The sequence below is a fragment of the Oxyura jamaicensis genome, chromosome 2 (genome assembly GCF_011077185.1).
Source record: "Oxyura jamaicensis isolate SHBP4307 breed ruddy duck chromosome 2, BPBGC_Ojam_1.0, whole genome shotgun sequence".
NCBI classification, from domain to species: Eukaryota; Metazoa; Chordata; class Aves; order Anseriformes; family Anatidae; genus Oxyura; species Oxyura jamaicensis.
Window position 1 is genome coordinate 104,974,338 of NC_048894.1, and position 20,751 is coordinate 104,995,088.

General features: G+C 36.0%; 1 protein-coding gene across 4 annotated transcripts in view; it reads left to right on the top strand.

The window, feature by feature from the left end:
- The window catches only part of ROCK1 (Rho associated coiled-coil containing protein kinase 1), an 87,487-nt gene that overhangs the window by 38,371 nt on the left and 28,365 nt on the right, over positions 1-20,751 (top strand). For all 4 annotated transcript variants that reach the window (XR_004747968.1, XM_035316644.1, XM_035316645.1 and 1 more), the window contains 15 exons: positions 1,727-1,811; positions 3,417-3,561; positions 3,851-3,989; positions 5,245-5,336; positions 5,564-5,723; positions 8,326-8,392; positions 12,423-12,511; positions 13,832-13,880; positions 14,461-14,596; positions 14,938-15,029; positions 15,164-15,410; positions 17,065-17,171; positions 18,326-18,476; positions 19,401-19,561; positions 20,041-20,225. Coding sequence is in view for 3 of the 4 variants with exons in the window: in XM_035316644.1 (XP_035172535.1) it covers positions 1,727-1,811; positions 3,417-3,561; positions 3,851-3,989; positions 5,245-5,336; positions 5,564-5,723; positions 8,326-8,392; positions 12,423-12,511; positions 13,832-13,880; positions 14,461-14,596; positions 14,938-15,029; positions 15,164-15,410; positions 17,065-17,171; positions 18,326-18,476; positions 19,401-19,561; positions 20,041-20,225 (1,905 nt within the window). In the remaining variant the exon portion in view is untranslated. The remainder of the gene's footprint in view (positions 1-1,726; positions 1,812-3,416; positions 3,562-3,850; positions 3,990-5,244; positions 5,337-5,563; positions 5,724-8,325; positions 8,393-12,422; positions 12,512-13,831; positions 13,881-14,460; positions 14,597-14,937; positions 15,030-15,163; positions 15,411-17,064; positions 17,172-18,325; positions 18,477-19,400; positions 19,562-20,040; positions 20,226-20,751) is intronic.

Sequence of the window (20,751 nt, forward strand, 5' to 3'; positions counted from 1 at the left end):
GATGAAAATATGGGCTTATGACAGAGAACATGGAAAGGTCTGAGGCTGCTGCTTTTGCCTCAGCTGTTGTTTATAAGGTCTGCTTTCAGGTCTCTCAGGTCCCTGTGCCTACTGGCAGGCTTTTTGAGTGTAAAGGATTCATTATGTTGGCAGAGAAAGGACAAAGTGGGTCCCCTGTATGCAAATGGGGCATACGTGAGTCCAAGGCTGGTGGGATACACAGCGAGTTGTGAGGAAGGTAGCAAGTGTCTTGATACTGCTCTCTATCACCAGTGAAAGGCTGCAGCAGTCGGGAGATTTTGTTGACTGGAAAGAAAGAAATGGTACTCCCATCTTGACCTGAGAGGTCAAAGAAGGGAGGATCAGGGGACTGCAGGCAGATTATGGAGTAAATTCTCAGGAAACTGTTTCCAAGCACATGTGCAGGAAGGTGATTGGGAACAGCCTGCATGGATTTACTTAAGGGTAAATAAAGTGTGCCTGCCTAGCCTGATTGCCTTCTGTGATGAGGGGAAAGCAGTGTATGTTGTTTGCCTTGACTTAGCAAGGTTTCCAGTGTAGCTGGAATGGAAAGATGGTTGCAGTGAAAGGATGAGAGGCAGTGGATGACACAAGTTGCAGCAATGGTTAACTGAGCACTGGCACAGGTTACCCAGAAAGATTGTGGAGTCTCCCTCTTTGTGAATCTTCAAAAGCTGCCTGAACAACCTGCTCTAGGTATCCCTGCTTAAGCAGGAGAGTTGAAGCTGATGACCAGCAGATGTTTGTTCTGTGAATATCCAGTTATTTGTTAGGAAATAAATTGTCACTGTGAGGGTGGTCAAACAATGTAAGAGAGTTGTAGAGAGGTTATGAAATCCCCATCCTTGGAAAAAAATCAAAACTTGACTGAATTTGACCCTGAGGAACCTGAATGCAACTTTGAAGTTTGAACTGATTTCCTTATCTGTACTTTGATCAGGCAGTTGGACTAAGAGTATTTCAAAAAAATAAATAAAAGATGCCCAACCAAAATTACTGTGTGTACACTGATACGTTTCTACTGCACACCCTGAGGTGAGGTAATGCTAGGACTTCATTTCGTTGTAGTGGCCAGAATTTTCTATTTGAGGTCCCAGAAATATACTTTCACCTGAAACCGTTATATTTGATGATTGTTTTTTTTACTATGGTTCTGCTATAGTATACTTAGTACCATTAGCATTACTGAACTTTAAAGTTACTTCATGAAAACTTTCTGTGTGGAAAAGACCGTACAGCAACACTCCTTTTGGGCCACAGAAAATTATTTGTTCACATGAATATACTTCAGAAAACAGCATGCATTTGTTTCCTGAAAATAGAATTGATCCAAAATAAAAAGTTATATTTTCAAGGCTGGTTTGAGATGGTTAACTTGCAACCAGAATGGATTTCTTTTGTGTAGCTGTATCCTAGTAGAGAGGGACTTCAACAAGTTAGTGGTTTTTATGAAAACTTGAGGTTTGAGGGTAACATCCAGATTCGGTAAGTGACTTGAATCTGTTCCCACATCCATTATCATTTTTTTTTCAGTTCCGCAGTCTGTATGTGGGACATGGTACTATAAGAAGGAAGAAATTGAGGAAATAGTTGTGCTTTCATGTTATATTTTCCTTGTCATGTTACATCTGAGAAATTGTTGACTTTTGTTTTCCTAAGTTAAATTGACTGATTTACTCTTATACAAATGTTTTTCTCTTTTCAGAGATGTGAAACCTGATAATATGCTGCTAGATAAAGCTGGTCACTTAAAACTAGCAGATTTTGGTACTTGTATGAAGATGAATAAGGTAGACAATTTATTTTTTTCCCTTTGTGAAAGAAGGGCATATGTAAAAGTGAAAATAAAATACACTGAAAAAATTAGCTAGATGAAAAGTGTCCAAGATTCCATGTCCAAGTTGCTGAATTCTGATAATACTTACTAGCATAAGCTGACCTAAAAAAGGGCAAATCTGAAGGAAACAGGTTAAAAGAGTGTCACAGATTTTTGTTTTTAAAAAATGTATCTTGAGGTCATTTAAAAAAATATTTAAATTCTGTTTTAAGTACTGTGGAGCATTGTTGCTCCCTACACAAAATTCTGATTGATTTGTGCTGCCCTCCACCCCCATACCAGGAAAACAACCTGAAATGGGTGATACTTTAGTAGAGTCTGGGTAATATATACATCATGTTCTCAACCTATTCCAGGAGCTTTAAATAAATTGTTTTTTTTGAATAAATCAGCTGCCTTGCCATAAATAAAAAGCACCAGTGAAAACCAAGTGCAAGTTATGTGTACACATTCAAAGTTTACTTAAGTCACAACCAATCTAGTTCCAGTCCCCAGTGGAACAGCTGACACGTAATTTGGCTTAATACAGATTCATCTTTGATTTTGCTCTTAAAAATTATGACTTTTGAAATACAGAAAAATATCCTAGTTCTTAAGCTGTAAGTGCCAAAAATCAAGTAAAAATACTATGAAACTTTGCTGTGTATTAGTGTCACAGAAGTAATCTCATGTCAACAACACCTTACATTTTGTGCTGTACTAAGTAAACTGGTTATGTATTGAAGAGCCCAGTCTTGGGTTCCTTTTGAAAGAGGAAAGTGGCTCCGTGGGAAAGAAACTGCTCAGCATAGATAGAAGTTTAATATAGGTGCATTCTGCATTTGCTGTACATGCAACACTAAATTTGTGCATTAGCTATATTTGTTCCTTAGTTAAATATTGTGTAAGTTTTCTACTAATCCATTTCTAGGATTGTTCCAGAAGTGCCTGAACACTGGAAAGGGTCAGGTGATTGCCACTTTTGCATTCTAGATGCCATCTCCAATGCGATTGATCTCTTCTGCTAGTTCTTTGTCAAGAGCATGAGGAACGCGAAACGTTCCTCTCATCTATCACCCATTTTGAAGTCTTATCTCATTCAAGTTTCAGGGCCTTATCTGCATTGCAGTCTTCCTGGCATTAAGTATATTGTGTTGGAGGACAAAAAACTTAGTTTAGCTGATCCTGTCAGCAAAATCCTTGATTTGCTGACCTATTTTGAGAGGAGCTTTCCTTGTTTACTCTATACCCTGCAAGTATATAAGACATTTATATTGGCATGAGTAGGAGAAGCTGTGCTGTGTTTACAAGGCTGAGATGCAATTCTGGTTACTTCTTGGATATTAACAGAGGTTTTTAAAGTAACTTCCACTGTGTCAACTTTGACAAGTCCAGTGCTTTGCTTTGGCTTTAGTAGTTTAGCAAATAAAAATGTTTAATTACCCATTCAAAAAAACTCACCCATTTGTTTATGAAAGTTGTTGATTTGCTGCTGTAACTTAGGCTTCATAAACTCTTGAAAACAGCTTGCAATTTTGGTTCTTATATTTGGGCCTGGCTATTTTCCTTCTCTTTGTAGGAAGGTATGGTACGATGTGATACAGCTGTAGGAACACCAGACTACATCTCTCCCGAAGTATTAAAGTCCCAGGGTGGTGATGGTTACTATGGAAGAGAGTGTGACTGGTGGTCAGTTGGAGTCTTCCTATATGAGATGCTTGTAGGTGAGTCATAGGCTAATCAAAATTAACTGCCGTACTTAACTGCACTCTATAATAAAATATCAGTGCTGCTTGTAACTGTTTATTACTTTCTTGACATAACTTCTGATTTACTCACTGTGGTATTTGCAAAATGTCTTAAAAATAATCTAGTACAGTTCTCAAACATTTGTCCTTGCCTCTTGTTCAATTAGTTGCTTACGTTTTGTTGCATGCATAATTGAAATGTTATAAATCAAATCTACAATACTGCTGATCTACTTATTAATTTTTTGCATTGCTGCCTTTTCAGGTGATACACCTTTTTATGCAGATTCTTTGGTTGGAACATACAGCAAGATTATGAACCATAAAAACTCCCTTACCTTCCCTGATGACAATGATATCTCTAAAGAGGCGAAAAACCTTATTTGTGCCTTTTTAACTGATAGGTGAGATGTAAACCTTATTCAAAATGAAAGTGAATCTTCATTAAGAAAACTTATGTTGAAAGGACATGTCTGTATGTGTGTGTACGTGTATATCTATATATATATTTTGTGGGGGTTTCTAAACTGCTGAACAGAAGTGGAACTTTGATAGTATTGACGTGAATGCATCATAACTCTGTTCCTGTTTAGGTGCTGCTGTAGATAAGCATATGCGCTCTGAATGCACTTCTGTTAGTTGAATGTTCTCCTTCATAGGAGTTGGATTTTATTTGTCTGTTAGCTACAAAAATGTGAGAAAGTGTTAGCCTGTTGCTTAAAATACGGCAAGTCTGTCTTAAATTTAGTCAATAACTCTTTAAAACGTTGGTTGCTTAGGGCTTTAAGTCACATTGCCTACTCCGAATCAGTGTTTTGTTTAACCTGAAGCAGTAGGTACTGCAGACTGGACAGGTGATATTGTCAGATTAATATTGCCCAGTCCCAGAACTTGGGAGAGGAGTTAAGTGGTTGCTGCTGTTCTCTGTGGTAGTATCATGTATATTGGGGGAAGGGAAATGGTGCTAGGATGAGTGCTTATCAATTTAGTTTGCATGTGAAGTATTACTCCTAAGTATCAGCTATTGTTACACTGGTATATATTGCAGAGTGTGAGGGGCATGGATTCCATTGGGACAAAACTAAAGCGAACCGTGCATTTTGGGAGTGCCCCTAATGCAATCCCAGCTCCTAGTGGGTGTGCAGTCCAGCGGGTCAGGGTAGAGTCAACCCAAAGAAAGCCTGTGAAATGTTGGTGTTAGGTTTGTTTCATTTTGTGGGTGCAGTTTAGTTATACCCACACTGCTTACTAATATAAACATAACTTTTGCAACCTTTGCTTGAGACCTGAGGCTACAAAGGTGGAGGAGGGCTGTTGTATTTCCTGAGCTTCATGGGATTCAAGCAACAGCATAAACTCCTAGTAAGAGTGGAATCTAGTTTCTGCTTGACAGCTGCCCAGCCAGTCCATGACGGTGGGAAGTGTAGAAGCAGGAGTTCTTATAGGCAAGTCTTAAAACCAGATTGTGTTCTGAAATATACCTGCTGTGATGCTGTAGTTAGCGTCATCTGAGAGTTTTGAGGCATACCCATTTCATGCCATAGTTTGAGAGTTTGGCTTTTTCCCTTTTGTTGTTAGATGCGCCTTATGATATGTCTTTCCTTTGGAATGATATATTTAATCTTACATATTATACTGAAACCAAAAAACTTTTTACAGGGAAGTGAGACTAGGGCGCAATGGAGTAGAAGAAATTAAACGGCACCTTTTCTTCAAAAATGATCAATGGGCTTGGGAAACTCTCAGAGACAGTAAGTATAATGTTCTTCTCAGAGACAATGATCTGCCTTACTTTATGTATCATGTTAGCAAAAGAACTGCTATATTTCTTTTTAATGAAATTTAAAATCTTAGTTGCACTGCAGGATGGAATGAAATTTCTTAGACACCAAAGAGAAATACCCAAAAAACTCTTGGTTGTGTCACTTGAGTTATAAAATGATTACCAGCATTTAATTATTCTCCTTTTTTTTTCTAGCTGTAGCACCAGTTGTGCCTGACTTAAGTAGTGACATAGACACTAGTAATTTCGATGATCTTGAAGAAGACAAAGGAGAAGAAGAAACATTTCCCATACCAAAAGCATTTGTGGGCAACCAGCTTCCATTTGTAGGATTTACTTATTACAGCAACCGTCGGTATGTACAGACAAAGGAAACTGATGGTATATTCTCTTGCCAAGACTCCTGTCTGACTCTTACGTAAATACAAGCCTATACAGATTCTTACTTATGAGTCAGAATCCGAATAAATTACACTTTGATAGCCAGTACTACTAGTCAGCAGTACCTTAACATATTACACTGATTTTGTGAATGTTTTGTCCTGTATTAAGCATGTTACATAGTGGTGTGGCAGAAACTGAGTAAGAAAAATCTGCTGTTGTGGTTTCTAGGCAGAGCTGCCTACAGAGCACTGAAGTATCCATGTAGTTGTGAATTGGGGATGTGAATGTCACTTTATTTCATTGCAAATCACAGTTTGGGAATTTTATATAGGGATTCCACACTTCACATCACTGCAGGCATGTGATAAATTAAACCTTGTCTTAGCTTCTCTCTGGCTTGCTAGAAATACTCAGTTTTCTACTTGCCTGTCACCTGTGATAAATTCTTCTTTTTTCAAAGTGCTCATGAGCTGCAGTGAGATTGTGATGCTTTACTGTTTTCACTGTTGCTTAGGAAACTTTAAATGATATCAGTTGAAATTACATTGATACATACTTTACAGTAATAACTGTTAGGCACTGTCGATAGCTCTATCTGCATTGAAAAATCTTTAACTTTTTCTTTGAGAGATACTTTTAATTGTTGTGTGTGTCAGTCATGCTTAAAATGATCTAAGTCTTCTAGTAGACCATGTCAGATAGAGACCCGTAGATGTTAGTTTTAATGGTATTTCAGGATAGGAAAGCCTTAAAGGAAATAAATCTCTTATCCATCATTGGATAGAAGAGGAACAACTTTTCTAAGCCTGTGGTGAAATTATTTCCATCTCTGCAAAGAGTTTGATTTGTTGTTGCTTCTGCATAGTAAGGAACAGAGGGACTTGCAAGCTTTGCAGAGGGTTTGTGTGAGTTCAGCAATTTTACTTATTGTTCTAATTTTAGTCTATAATAAAAAGTCCTAATTTTTGCATTTTAGGTAGACTTTGGAATGTGCTATCAAGAAGGTGAACTAGCATACTAAAGCTTGTTAATAACAGTAATTCTTCTCTCCCCTTTTAATTCTTGGGGTGGCGACAGAACCAGAAATTTAGAGAACTTAGACTGTATTTTGCTGTTGTGGAAGAAGTCTACTAATTACTATCATTACTTTGTATACTTACTGGAATGGAAAAGCTGTTTAGAACTGATTTTGATCCCATAATACTCTGGTATGACAGTCTTGAAAAGTCTGAAATGACCATTTGCACTTGCTAAATCTCTAGTCCTAATTGTGATTCTCTTTTTATGCTGCAATATGTTAAATTGAGTATTTAGGAAAAAGTTCAAATGTCTTCCATCTGCTTTGATTTTTGTCATGCTTCAAGTATGCTGTAGAGTTTAAAGCAGTGGGAATGTAGCAACATGATGTGACTTTTGTCACTAAAGGAAGTCTTACATCCTTTTAGGATAGGATACTTTCTACAGGTGTAATCTCACTGATTGCAAACTAGAAAATATGGTGGTTTATTATTGAACTTCACTTAGAACACAGTGACTTCTGTGTTCTCTTCAGGATTCTGATTTGTTCAGAAATCTTCACGATTCAGGTTTCTTCCTGCTCTGTCTTCTCTGGTGCTCTTCCTGCTTCAGTACCACATTTTCTCTGCTCTACTGCCCTGGTGTGCAAAATATTGTGACTTCTTATACTTGAGACCAACTCCTTTCTCTATAGGGAGCTGTAACGTTTTTCTTTGTCACTTGATTGTAAGCTGTTTAGATTTTTAATTTGACCTGGGTTTTACAGGGTGTCTTCAGCTTTTATTTTGGAGGTTTTTGTTCATGTGAAAGAAAAGATGGGATGCATCCATCTTCCTCAGCTCATGTGTTGGAGATTTCTTCCTAACATAATCTGATGGGTTAGGAACCCTTCATGTCTCTCTAGATCAGTTATCAGGCCAAGAATATCACACCAAATACTGAAGGAATTCTCAGGCAGACACTTTTATTTATTTACATGACTTTTAGAATCATGATAAATAGAAATTTGTGGTATTTTTAGAGAACAGTTATGTAAAATAACTCTCGCTTCAGGACAAACTGTGTGTGGGACTCCTGGTAACTTTGGAAGCTACATAACAACACACACACACACAATCTCTGCAGAGTTTGCTTCATTACTACTTGTTTTATAAGTGCCTGAATAAATATTTATGGGATGCAGGCCAATGAGAGTGTTGTAACCATGGAAAGCGAAGATTTTTTTAATGGTTATTTAAAAAAAAAAAGAAAAGTGGTTGTGTTAATAGTTGGCAGAAATCCTTTTTTCAAGAGGTCGTCTTCTGCAATTTACCGCTTTATGCTTGAAGCCAATTTTTACAATTAATTGTGTTTATTTCAAGTAAATGTGCTCAAATCTTGAAATGTAATAAGTACAGAAGTGAAAAATCTGATTGTTACTATTTGGTTACCCACACTTCGGAGCAAAAATCCCTGAGGGTTTTATTTTTATCATGGTTATATTCTTTTTTTTTTTTTTTTTTTTTCATAACCTTGCTTTTAAACAACTCTTAAAATAACTTTTAATGTTGTTACAGGTATTTATCTGTCTCTGCAGAAAATTCCAATGACAACAGAACAGGCTCCAATGTGGATAAAAGTGTGGTATGTCTCACTGGTTTTCAGTTTTATTGTATCCCAGAAAAGAATCTGTTGCATATATAAATTCTTTGAATTTTAAATGTCTCAAACTGTTTTACTGTTTGAAATATGGGAGATAAGTAAATAAAATTATTTAGTATGGCTCACCTATCAAAGTTTTTGAAAAGACTAAATTTCAGTTCTTCCTAAAACATAAGTTTTCACAAATTGGAATAAAATAGCTGAAACTGCATACTCTTCTTGTGAAACAGGATTCACAGTTTTTATCTTTATAAATATCTAAGAGTTTGTGCAATGTTTTCAGAGTGCCATATCTATCCCAGGTGTACGCTGGCTTTGTGGTGATTATCACACTCATGGCTAGATTAGATAGGCAGGAAGCCTGGGCTTTCCAGCAACCCACTGTTTCATCGCTGGAGCTAAGGTTTCTCAGTTTCCTGTGAGCCAAATGGGAGGTGGCAGACAATATGGCAATGTGGCAATTCTTCTTAAAATTTTATTTTTTCCAAATAAAATATCTAAGCTTAGGTGCTCTGCTCCTTCCCAAGGGTGCCCCACAATCTTTTCGAATTCAGGGCGCTGAGAAGCTGCATTTGTATACCAGTTCACCTAACAAGCTCTCAGGAAAGTTCAGAAGCTCTTTCAGTTACTGCTTCCTCAGCATCTTGGCAATCAGGTTACCAGGAAGATAAGCCGATATGTTAGAAATAAGGTGTGCTTGGATTTCGTCTAAGTTCCGGTGTAAATTAAGATAATTTCCTTAGACTGCTTGATGTTTTCCAAATTGGCTTTCTTTCCATTACAAAACACAGTCAAAAATGATAATGAACTCTCAAAGCTAAAAATACATCTTTTATTGGTTTACTATGTTAGTATCTTGTTCTATTATGTTGTCCATTTAGAGTCAAAGAGAAGCAGATGTTGATGCATGTTCCTTTTTCTCTTAAACTTGTAATATGTTTTAGTGGTGTATGGTATTACCCAAGGAAAACGTGTAAAGGGCAGGGGAACTGCTTATGTATTTTATTGGGTTAACTGAATTTATTAAGCACTGAATTGTTTTGATTTATTTATGTAAGTTGATGTCTTCCATAAATTTTGTTTTCTTCATCAGTACGTGGCTGTTGGTATGGCAAAACTTAAAACAGAGCTAGGCTTGGGAATATTTTCAAATATTTAAAGCTATGTGCTGGTCTTTGGTTGACTTTGAATATAGCTATTAAATAGGCTTGGCAGAACTAGTGGGTTACCTGGAATGGCACCTGCACATGGTTAAAGAACTCTACAGCCCTGTCAGTATTGCTAGGGGTATTTGAATGTCTTCTGATTTGTAACAATTTGGGGAGGGGAAGCTGTGGAAGGGTATGGGTGATAGGTTTAAATGAATGTTAAGTCTTGATTACAGGGTACTTTTATCTCCCAGTTTTTCTCAGCTGTTTTTCCTTTCATTACATGCTGCAATGAAAACGGTAATGTTGACACATGGTTAGCAAATTAATTAGTTCTGGAAATATAACACAATGTTATCTACTCTGTCTGTGTTTTGGCATGTTACTGAGGCTCTTTTGGGAGGGATTGAGTGCCAGAAATTTCCAAGAAATTCATTGGGTTTTTCAAGAGTGTAAAACTTCACAGAACTACACCTTAAAGTTGGAGGAAAATGGAATTCAACGTCCTTTCACTGAATATCAGGCCTCTTTGAAGATCTGGTTATTTTGTTTGATTTAGTGTTACGCTAAACTCCTCTGAGCAGTTCAGATATTAAGGAGGAGATCAACAGATTCTTCTGAACTGGGTCTTCAGGTTTTTTCATTGTTCAGGGTACAGAACCAGATGCGTAATGCTGTGGTTTAACAACAGCAGCAAAAAATGGCAGCTTCAGAGGGATTTTGCTTAGCTTCTATGCTGTAGTCAGACCAAAACATGCAGGAATGCTTTTATTCTGTGTTAACTGTGACTCAGGGTTTTCGTAAGGTATTGTTTAGGTTTTAGTTATCCGGTTTGTACAAAACTGCTCTGGAAGCCTGTTGTCTTGCACCAATGTCGTTTGACTGCTCAGCAAGCTTAGGTAGGCCCCTTGGGGTACACCACTGTAAAAGCATTGAGAGAGAGACGGAAGCAAGAGGAAGCAATGGAGGTATGAACCAGTAGGATCCAGTACAGGAACACTTCAGTTGCCAGATGTCGTCTTAGTCCTGTTCCTCATCCATCCCATTTAATTCCTTTATGCAGTCTGTCTGGAAGGGGCTGTAAAATGAGTAATCAGGAAATGGAAGAGTAATTATGTTGAAACTTCTTGATCCTTTATTTTTGTGCATTACATGTGATCCCTTTTCGCTAAAGTGAGAGCTAGCCTTTAAATAGTTGTGCTTCATTTCCCAGTGGTTTGTACCAATGGGATAAAAGCGTTGTGTACTTGCAGTCCTTCCTTTTTCCTCAGTGTTTACTTTAGTAGCAGTCTCTGTGGTTTTTGACTACAACCATTGTCTCTTCCAAATGGTGTTACGTTGTATGTTGCACCAGTAATTAATACAAGTGCTGAGAAGTCTTTGTTCCAATATTTCCTTGTTCTTCCAAGGTGTTCTGGTAGGTAGTGTTAAATACGTAGAGTAAGGAATAGTAAATAGATAAAATTTGTTGTTAGTCTCCAGTTGTTATGTCTGTGTTCTTCCTCTGCAAACATGAGAGCTGCTTAAGAGTATGGAAGAAAGGAAAAGGAAGAAATGAGAAAGGATCTGTGGTTCTTGGGAGCACCATGATGCTCCTACCTTGGAACTGGAAGGAGTAGATTGAAAGTAGGGATTAAGGCTAACGCCTACCTGGAAGCACGCAAAACCAATCTCAACTATAGGTTTCCCATTTAATATGGATAAAGCATGCTATAACGTGGCTCCAGACTGTCCTAGTTTAGGACTGAACACAGGATAGTCCTTTTTGACACCCCTTATTGTTGCTATCAAGAAAGAATGAAGACGAGCGTAATTTCTCCTCTTCATCATCACTTTTAGTTCTTGTAAATGTACTTTATGGGGGAAAAAGAGGAAGAGGTGGACATAGGAGGAACTGTTCTGTTGCTCCTTTTGCTGGGATGATTGTGCAAAATGAGTCAGGCAATTGTCAGAGTTTTTGAAGTTAGAACAAGGAACAAGACGACAAAGTGTCAGAACCACTTGCATATATTGCTTTGAAGAGAATCTAGGTTAGGACTGTAATTCTCCTCTATGCTCTTCTAAGGATGCTGAGGGAAATGTGGGAAAGCTAAATAAGGCTGCAGCCCTTACCAGATCAGTGGAGAAGTTTTAGAAGAGTGAATCAGCACAGGCTTGATTTAATGAGCTTCCTCAAAGTCGATATTATCTTGTTGTTTACTGAGGATTTTGCTGTTGTTGGAGTGAAATTTCTGTGCACAGGCATCCAGTACAAGGTGGATATTTTGAGACTGCATGGAAAGAATGAACTTGTGAATTTATCTTGCTGGCAAACAGTAAATGCCATATAGTACCATTCTGTATTAACATCTGGAGCCTGTTACTCCTTTCAAACCTTAGTACAATGCTAGCTGTAAAAATTCTCCCTAACGGAGTAGAGGTTAAGAGCATTTTCCTCCATTGCTAATAATTGATACGCCTGATTCTGCTCCCTGAACTGAGTACCTGAAGATGCTTTGTGAAATATTTTCAATAGCTCATGCTAGAAAAAGAGAACTTTTAAGGCTAATAAAATGGTTCTTTATAATTTGCAGTAATACATCTAATTCTGAAAATACTTGAAATGCTAGCCTAGCCCCATGAATGTTGACGAAACTATACACAACCATAACATTTTATCTGCAAATGATATAACTGTGTAATATTAAGTTCTTTCTTGTAACTAACTTGCCTAGATTTTTAGGGGAGGGGAAACAGCTAAAAATACAGTGCTTAGGTAGAAGTAGGCTGTGATACAACATAAGTAGCACTGAATATTCTGGAATACTTTTTTGAAGTTCATCAATTTAATGCGTGTTCTTTCATGTACAAATATATATTTAAAGCTGGAAAATATGCAGAAAATGATCTATGAGTTGGAAGAACAACTACATAATGAAATGCAGTTGAAAGATGAAATGGAGCAAAAGTGCAGGTGAGACTTTGAACTTTAATTGTTTATATAATTTAAATACGTCTAACACTTGAGTTCTGTATTACTGCTTTAGGGATTACCAGAATAACATTAAGAATTGTGCTATAGTTCTCCAAGGGAGCTCCAGGCAGAGGTTCAAATCATTCAAATATTGTTTTAAAGTGGTTTTCTTGAATATATCATTAAGGAAATCCTTTGTTTTCAGTACCATCCACGTAATGCTTTTTCTGAACACTTGCATATTTAAGTTTACCTGGTATCTCTGGATTCAGATTTTTTTTAATGGGCCAAGGTATGCATTGATAAGGCTGATTTTTGAATAATGTAAAATACTGAATATACTGCATATATTGGACTATTAAAATTGTCTCTGTGGTTTCTAAATATGTGGTTATTGTTACAGAACCCCATTTATTTTCTTTCTTGTGACTGATAGAAAGAAAATCATTGGTTTTATCTAAAGGCTTGTTTCTGCCATGTTAAAGTAGCTACGTGGGAATTTGCCCACTTCTTGCAGCTACAGTTATGAACAAACAGTAGATTTTTTTTTTCTGATATCAGAATTTTTTACTCAGATCCATGCCAACTGAATTCTTTGAGTTAGCTTTTCCTTTTGAAGTCTTCCTGATGGCCTGAAAACAAAACAAACAAAAAAAGGAGGCAACACTTAGGTATAGGACACGGGAAGAGCTAAGGCTAGAATTAGGACCCTAGTGTGTAACTGTATGAGCTATTTAGGTAGGAACTGGTAGCCAAGATGATCCAGTGTGAACTTAAAGTGAGACCCTGTCCCTTACTTATGCACAACATGCACTTGCCAGTCAACTGGAGGTTTTACTATGCACTTAACTTTCCTCTAGGTATAGTACTGTGTTCTAATACATTGTTTCAACAGAACCTTTTGAATAATACTATTTAATGTTTTCATACATAGTTGTGAGCTGTCTACTATTGTATTAACCATTTTAGCTATTTGGGGAGCTCAAAAGTAGAGGACGTTTTTAGCAGTTCATCAGGGTATTCTGATTTTAATGACAGCCTGTTGTGTACATGCACTGTTTCTACATTTCAGATTTAGGGACAAAATGTGCTACCTAAAGTTTTGCATATATAATCTGCAACTAAGTTTATACTTGCTGTATTTTACAAACTATTTCCAATGAAGTTTGAATGTTTTCTTTGATTTTTAAATGCTTATTACAAAAGAGAATTAGTTAAAATGTAGCCCTTTGGTAATGGGCACAAATTATTTAACTAGAAAAACACTTGTCATGTATAATATATCCTCGTTTTACTTAAATGGTTTTCTTTTCTTTTTAGATCTTCAAACATAAAGCTAGACAAGATAATGAAAGAACTGGATGAAGAGGTAACTGTTTTTCCTCATTGAAGCCTTTTTAGTTGGGTAAAGAATATGGATAGTACTTTCACAATTTAAGATATTTCTCCCATGACAAAAAAATAACTGTTCTCACTACAAGTTTGAGACCAAATGATCACATTTCAATACATAGTGTTGGGAGATGTATATTTTTATTTGCACGCATTTTCAAAACCTTTCTGTTTCTGCATGTTGCACTGATTTAAATTGTTTCCTCTGCTAAACATTTGACTTACTCTTGTTCATTGCAGTTTTTCTGGAGTTATCAAAAGGAGTTTTTCTAAAAACTAACGTGCTGGTGATTTTCTATTGAGTCCTTATGTCATCTCTTAATACTATTTAATGGTTACTTATATAGCATGTTAAAAAAAACTTCTTCAGTAATTTGGTATATTTGTAATGTAGAAGTTTAAAGAAAACATCTTTTCTGCAAGTTTTTTAAACGGAGACACAAACTCTTTCACTGGAAATGATGCATCAGTGTCCTTAGCTAGTTAGTTGGAGAGATGCTGGTTTAGGGATCATTCATTAAAATGTACATAGAAAATGATGATGCTTTTAATTTTAGGGAAATCAGAGAAAGAACTTAGAAACAGCAGTGTCTCAAATTGAGAAGGAAAAGATGGTACTGCAGCACAAGATAAATGACTACCAAAGAAAAATTGAGCAAGAGAATGAGAAGAGGAGGAATGTGGAAAATGAAGGTATGCCATGTTGGCATGTGGTAGCTGATGAGGTATATTGTGTGTTTTTTGGGAATAATTTACTATGTTAGAATATTAAGTGCTACTGAACTTTAAAAGGGATCTTTTCAAATAGTGAGCACAAATTTTGAGTTTATTTCTATTTGAATTTCAACAAGAACATGTATTTGTCTTATTCTGTCTTCTCTACAGTGTGTTATTCTGCAGGCACAGAATTTGATCTAAAAATGTACATAAGAAAAAAGCCATCAAAGGACTTATGTGCCAAGAGTTTGAATGTGTTTATGTAAAAACTAAAGATTTTTTTAATCTGTTCTGTTAATGATGTAATTTCTCTTCAGTTTCCACACTAAAAGATCAAATGGAAGACTTGAAAAAAATCAGCCAGCATTCACAAATTACAAATGAGAAGATAACACAATTACAAAAACAAGTACGTTGTTTCTGTTCATTGCTTTCATTATTTCTTAGATCTGAGAAGCAGTTTTGTGCATTCAGATATAATAAAACTGGTTCCAATAAATTATTTTTATATTTGAGAATCTTTTTTTTTTTTTTTTCCAACAGCTAGAAGAAGCCAATGACTTGCTAAGGACAGAATCTGATACAGCAGCAAGACTGAGAAAGGGTAACACAGAAATGAGCAAGTCATTAAGTCAGGTAGAATCACTGAATAGAGAACTGCAGGAAAGGTGCAGAGTCCTAGAAGGTGCAAAACTGCAGGTGGAGAAAGATTACTACCAACTGCAAGCAGCATTGGAATCAGAACGACGGGACAAAAGCCATGGATCTGAAATGATTGGAGAACTACAGGGTAAATTTTCTCTTATACTTTTCTGTAAAAAAAAAATAATGCATATTTATAAAAGACATGAAGAGAAGAAAAGGCAATCTGCAATGAGTGTGACTTTGTAAAATAATTCCTGAAGATGTGGTCATGTCTGAGGGGCCCTTGGGAGAGGGAGTGTCAGAATCAGAGCTTGCTGTAGGAAGCCACTAAAGTCTATAGGGCTGCCCTATGTAAAATTCTGAGACCTGTGGTACAAAAATATGAAAAGCTGGTAATGCTAGAGAAGACACAACACTGTGTTATACCACCTTGGTGCAGCAGCCAAGTTGATGTAACCCTGTTCTGTCTCCTCTTGTGTTTCTAGAGAATGTTACTTTGTTCTTAAATTGCATTTGTTTTCTTTCTGTGATGCTTCCTTGTGATTTTGTAATTAAGATGAAAAGCACAGTAAGGGATACGGATCTGGATACATGGAACACTTTACCATTTATATTTATGATTCTTAGTACTACAAACTATTCGGATATGTTAGCTCATAATAGACTATGCTAATGGATACCTCACCTTAACTTGCTGTTCTAAATCATCTGTCAGCAGTACTGAGAATCACTGCCCATGAGGCACACTATCTTTTGCTTATTGGTATAGACTGAAGAGAAGTGTTGAGGGCTTTTGTGTGCGTTTGTTTTTTAAGGTCAACTTTACATTCTTTGGCTCAAGGGAAGAACTATCAAGAATCAAGTTGCCTGTTTACTATGCATTAAGTATAGTAAATTAATTTCAGTTTAGTCAGTGTATAATTCCTCTGACATGGGAGTGTAGTTTGGTACAGCCTGTTGTTAAATGTAAGCCGGAGGTACAAAATGGCATGAGAAGTCTTCCGTGCACTGAGAGAGGTGTTTTTTTTGACCACATTCAACTCAACAGTCTGACCAAAAGGGAGGTTCTTCTGAAAGGCATAGGAGCAAGGTACTTCGCTGGTATACACACAAATAGCTTTATGTATTTCAAACACTCATACAGCTGATTTTAAAAGTTACTGTGTCTAAGGTACTGAGTGTAATATAGAGTAATCAAAATATTTTTGTAAGATTTTCTTTGTTTTAAAGGAATTAGTACAGACTTTTCAGTCTAGAAATGCATAGTATTACTTAGTGTTTAATATAAACATCTGATACCTGACAGGGTCTCTTGGTAGATGGTGGGAGATTAATTAGTTGATCTATTCAGGGAAGATAGATGGTGGGAGATAATTAGTTGATCTATTCAGGGAAGAATGCTCAAGTCAGTTAGGTGAATATGTATTTCATTAACACCTGTATATCCATTTGAGATTGCCTCTGTGTAATGCATTTTATTTTACACATTAGTGGAGTTAACATTAGAAAAGGTGTTAGCATAGCACAGCAGAATTTGCATTAATGGAAAGAAGTTTTCATACTAGATATTGGGAGTGATGGAAGGCAGGTACCAGGTTTTGCATGTGATTTGTTTTCTGTGAACCATTTCTGATGGTTTAGCTAAAAAGATCAGTTTGCTTTACAATGTATAGCATTTGCATATATGAAAAATTTGAAGGCAAGAATATCTTACAGTCCCAGAAATCAATAATGGTTGTGGAAAGAATATTGATTTAAGTCGAGTAACAAATACTGAATGATATTTCATTTTTTGACAGTTCGGATTACAACTTTACAAGAAGAAGTAAAAAACCTTAAAAATAATCTCGAAAGAGTGGAAGCTGAAAGAAAACAAGCACAGGATCTGCTTAATCATTCAGAAAAGGTATGGTAAAATGATGAGGCTAATGTTCGTTGGCAGTTTTGACTATTTTCTAATAGTAATAATAAACGTTGCTAGGTTTATGTCCTGGATCCAAATCAGTTCTGTGTTAAAATGATGAGCTATATAGTGCTAACTGATTTATGATCTCATCAGGATGGTAAGGTCTTGTAGGTTCTCAGATGCTTCTTGTAGCTTTGGGAGTAACATTCATGTTTGTCATTCACTATACAATCAAGGTTCCAGACCTTTGCAAATAGCAAGTAATTCTTATTCTGCCTTCCTGACCACTGCTGCAGAGACTTGCCTCCTAAAAATCTATGAAGTGAAATTAAACAAACAAACAAAAAACGACAAAAAAAGAAACAAACAAACAAAAAAAAAAAAAACAACCTGTTTTTTGCTTGATTTTATATTTGGCTGGATCAGTGCCAGACCTTTATCAACTGTGGAGCTGAGCCATTTCAATTTTTACCTTCCTAAAGAGTGGCAGTAGCATGTTCTCCTAATATCTGTGGTCCCTGCTCCAAGACAGAGACTCAGGTGAAAAAGAATAAAAGGAAATCCTGCATTGTTATTTCCTGATGGACTGCATGGCTCTGTGTTTTGAGGTCAGGTAAAGATTTTCAGTGCTGTGTATCCTATCCAAATAAACCAGAGAAAGATGATCACTTCTGGAAGGTTAGGGAAGGTGCAAGAAGTTTTCTTTCTCATTTGGAAATATATGAAGTGGTGATACAAAGGCAAGTCCTGTCTCTCAGTGCTCATCTGATGTGCTAGTTTTGTGAGTTACTGTTAATGGCCGGGGCTGCCAACAATGAAATAACAATTGCGTTCAGGTGACAGTAATAAAAATACCTTTGTGCTCTACAGTTGTCAATGACAGTTATATTTCTAATTTAGGTGACTACTAATTACACAAATTGACAAGTTTTCATTATCTTATGAGTTTGTAGAATAGAAATTAAAAATAGTGGAGTTTTCTTCAGAGCACTGAATACAGATTTTGTCTCCTAGCTTTCTTTATAAAAGTGGAAAATAACATTGAGAATTTCTTCATAACAAGAAGTTAACACTAAAAAAGGAAGGGGGGAAATATTCCTTCAGATATTACAGAATTATTATAGAAACCTGGTAACTTTTTTTCTTATCTTTAGGAAAAGAATAATTTAGAGATAGACTTGAACTACAAACTCAAGTCATTACAAGACCGGCTAGAACAGGAAGTGAATGAACACAAAGTGACAAAAGCTCGGTTAACTGACAAACATCAGTCAATAGAAGAGGCAAAATCAGTTGCAATGTGTGGTAAGTATTTCTTGCAAGTTTGGGATAAATAAATAATAAACACTATTTTAATTGCATAACCTTGAACCACACGATCTAATAATGTGATACTCTTACACAAGTGTTTAATTCCTAATATAAAGAAAATGCATATCAAATTTATGAAACATAGTGAAAACTACAGTTTTAAATGATTTTCTCTAACACAATACCTCTACAATACAATTTCATAATGTTTTGAATAGCTTACTGCTTTTGCAATTCAGAACCTTCATTGGCTTCTAAAATGTTATTTAATCCTATAATTCTGGCTAATGCTAAATGGAATTGAAAGAATGTATTATCAAGACAGAGATGTCTTGGGGCATTCACAACTATGTAACCGCATTAAAAATACTGATATTCTACAAGGGTTGTCTCAAGTGGTGAAGTTTCTTTTATAGATAAGCATCCACGAATCAAAGAAGTGTCATGATAACTCAGTTGCATATATCAGGTTTTATTAGTGAAGGTCATTGGTATCTGCATGTGGAGTTTATAACTTTTCAGAAAGCTAAGATAGCATTTCTTTTCTTTCCCTCTACTATCCATTCATGGAAATGAAACTTTGTCTGTAACATTTCATAGTGATTACTTCAAGAAACTGAATTTTGGAATTTTTTTTTGCTGTTTATTTTTCAGTTGTCATGATAATATTCCAATGCTTTGATTGCAAATTGGAATTAATATTTCTTTTAAAATGTTTCTTGCAACAATGCCAGGAAGCTTTTATTCAGTAGTCAGCTCATCTAACAGCTGAAGAACTTAAATAGCTGAACAAGAAGGTCAGAAAAATGTTAGGGTGTAAGACTGTTTATAAATGTAAATGTAAGACTGTTTATAAAGAGATTCTTGCAGATGCTACATATTCATTTTCATTGTTTTTCTTCCCTTAATCCCATTTAGAAATGGAAAAAAAAGTAAAGGAAGAAAGGGCAGCAAGAGAAAAGGCAGAGAATCGAATAGTTCAGGCTGAAAAACAGTGTTCCATGCTAGACTTTGATCTCAAGCAATCTCAGCAGAAACTGGAACACCTTCTTGAGCAAAAGGAAAGACTAGAAGATGAAGTAAGTAGAATTTTCACTATGAATTTTCAGTATAAATAAGAAATTATAGTTCCATTAGGAAATAAAAAATAAAATTCACTTACACTGAGCTCTCTTCTAATACGTGTCTTGGTAGAACTGGAGTGGTTTGCAGGACCTTTCAGCAGACAACTTGTTCCTTTGTGAAAGGAACAACTTGTTCCATTGTTCCTTTTAAGATAAGATCAATAAAATACATTTGGGCCTTTGAAATAAACAACGTATAGTAAAGATTTATCATGCAGTGTTGTACCATTACATTCTGTAAGGACAGAAGCTTTCTGTAAGGTTGTTGTACTGAAATGTTTGGAGATTTAAGAATATTTTCATACATTGTACAATATGTAGCATCTGGGCAATAGTGTTGAACATGTAATCCATAAATGAAACTTTCAACTGCATGCAATTAGCTATTCAGCAAACGCTCCTAAACCAAAATAACTTCTCAACTTCTCATTTAGGTAAAGAATCTGTCATTTCAGCTAGACCAAGAGACGAATAAGAGAATAATGGCACAGAATGAATTAAAGGCACAAGCTTTTGAAGCAGATAACTTGAAGGGTTCTGAGAAGCAGCTGAAACAGGAAATCAATACGTTATTAGAAGCAAAGAGGTTACTGGAAGTTGAGTTGGCTCAACTTGCGAAGTAAGTAAAAATCTGAAGTAAAATGCAGAAAGTTGCTTAGTTGTACATATATTATTTTGCCTGGTTTTATTAATGAAAATAGTTGTCTGGCATACAGGCATTTCTTCCTAAACTAAAAATATTTTTAGCTGTATATTTCCTATATGTAGCTTTCAGTGTTGGAATAATCTTGTTTTGAGCTATGCTTTGGAACAGTCCTTGGCTTATTGTTTACATCACAGCATAAATGCCATTTTGTTAGAGATTTGACTTCCTTGTGGATCGAATGGGATGCTATTTACTGATATCATCTGGGTCTTGTGGTTTTACTGCATGGGAGTCAACATCCTTATCCTCTTTAACTACCTTACTCTTTTTCTTACTTTGTCTGACAACATTTTTCATTAATCATGCTTCTATCATAGCTTCCTTCAGATGAAAATATAACTCACATTTCTCCGTTTAGAGTACTACTTTTCTTCTAACTTACATAACTAAAGCAATCATCAGGGTAGAATGAAGAATGTAATTAGATCAAAATTTTAGG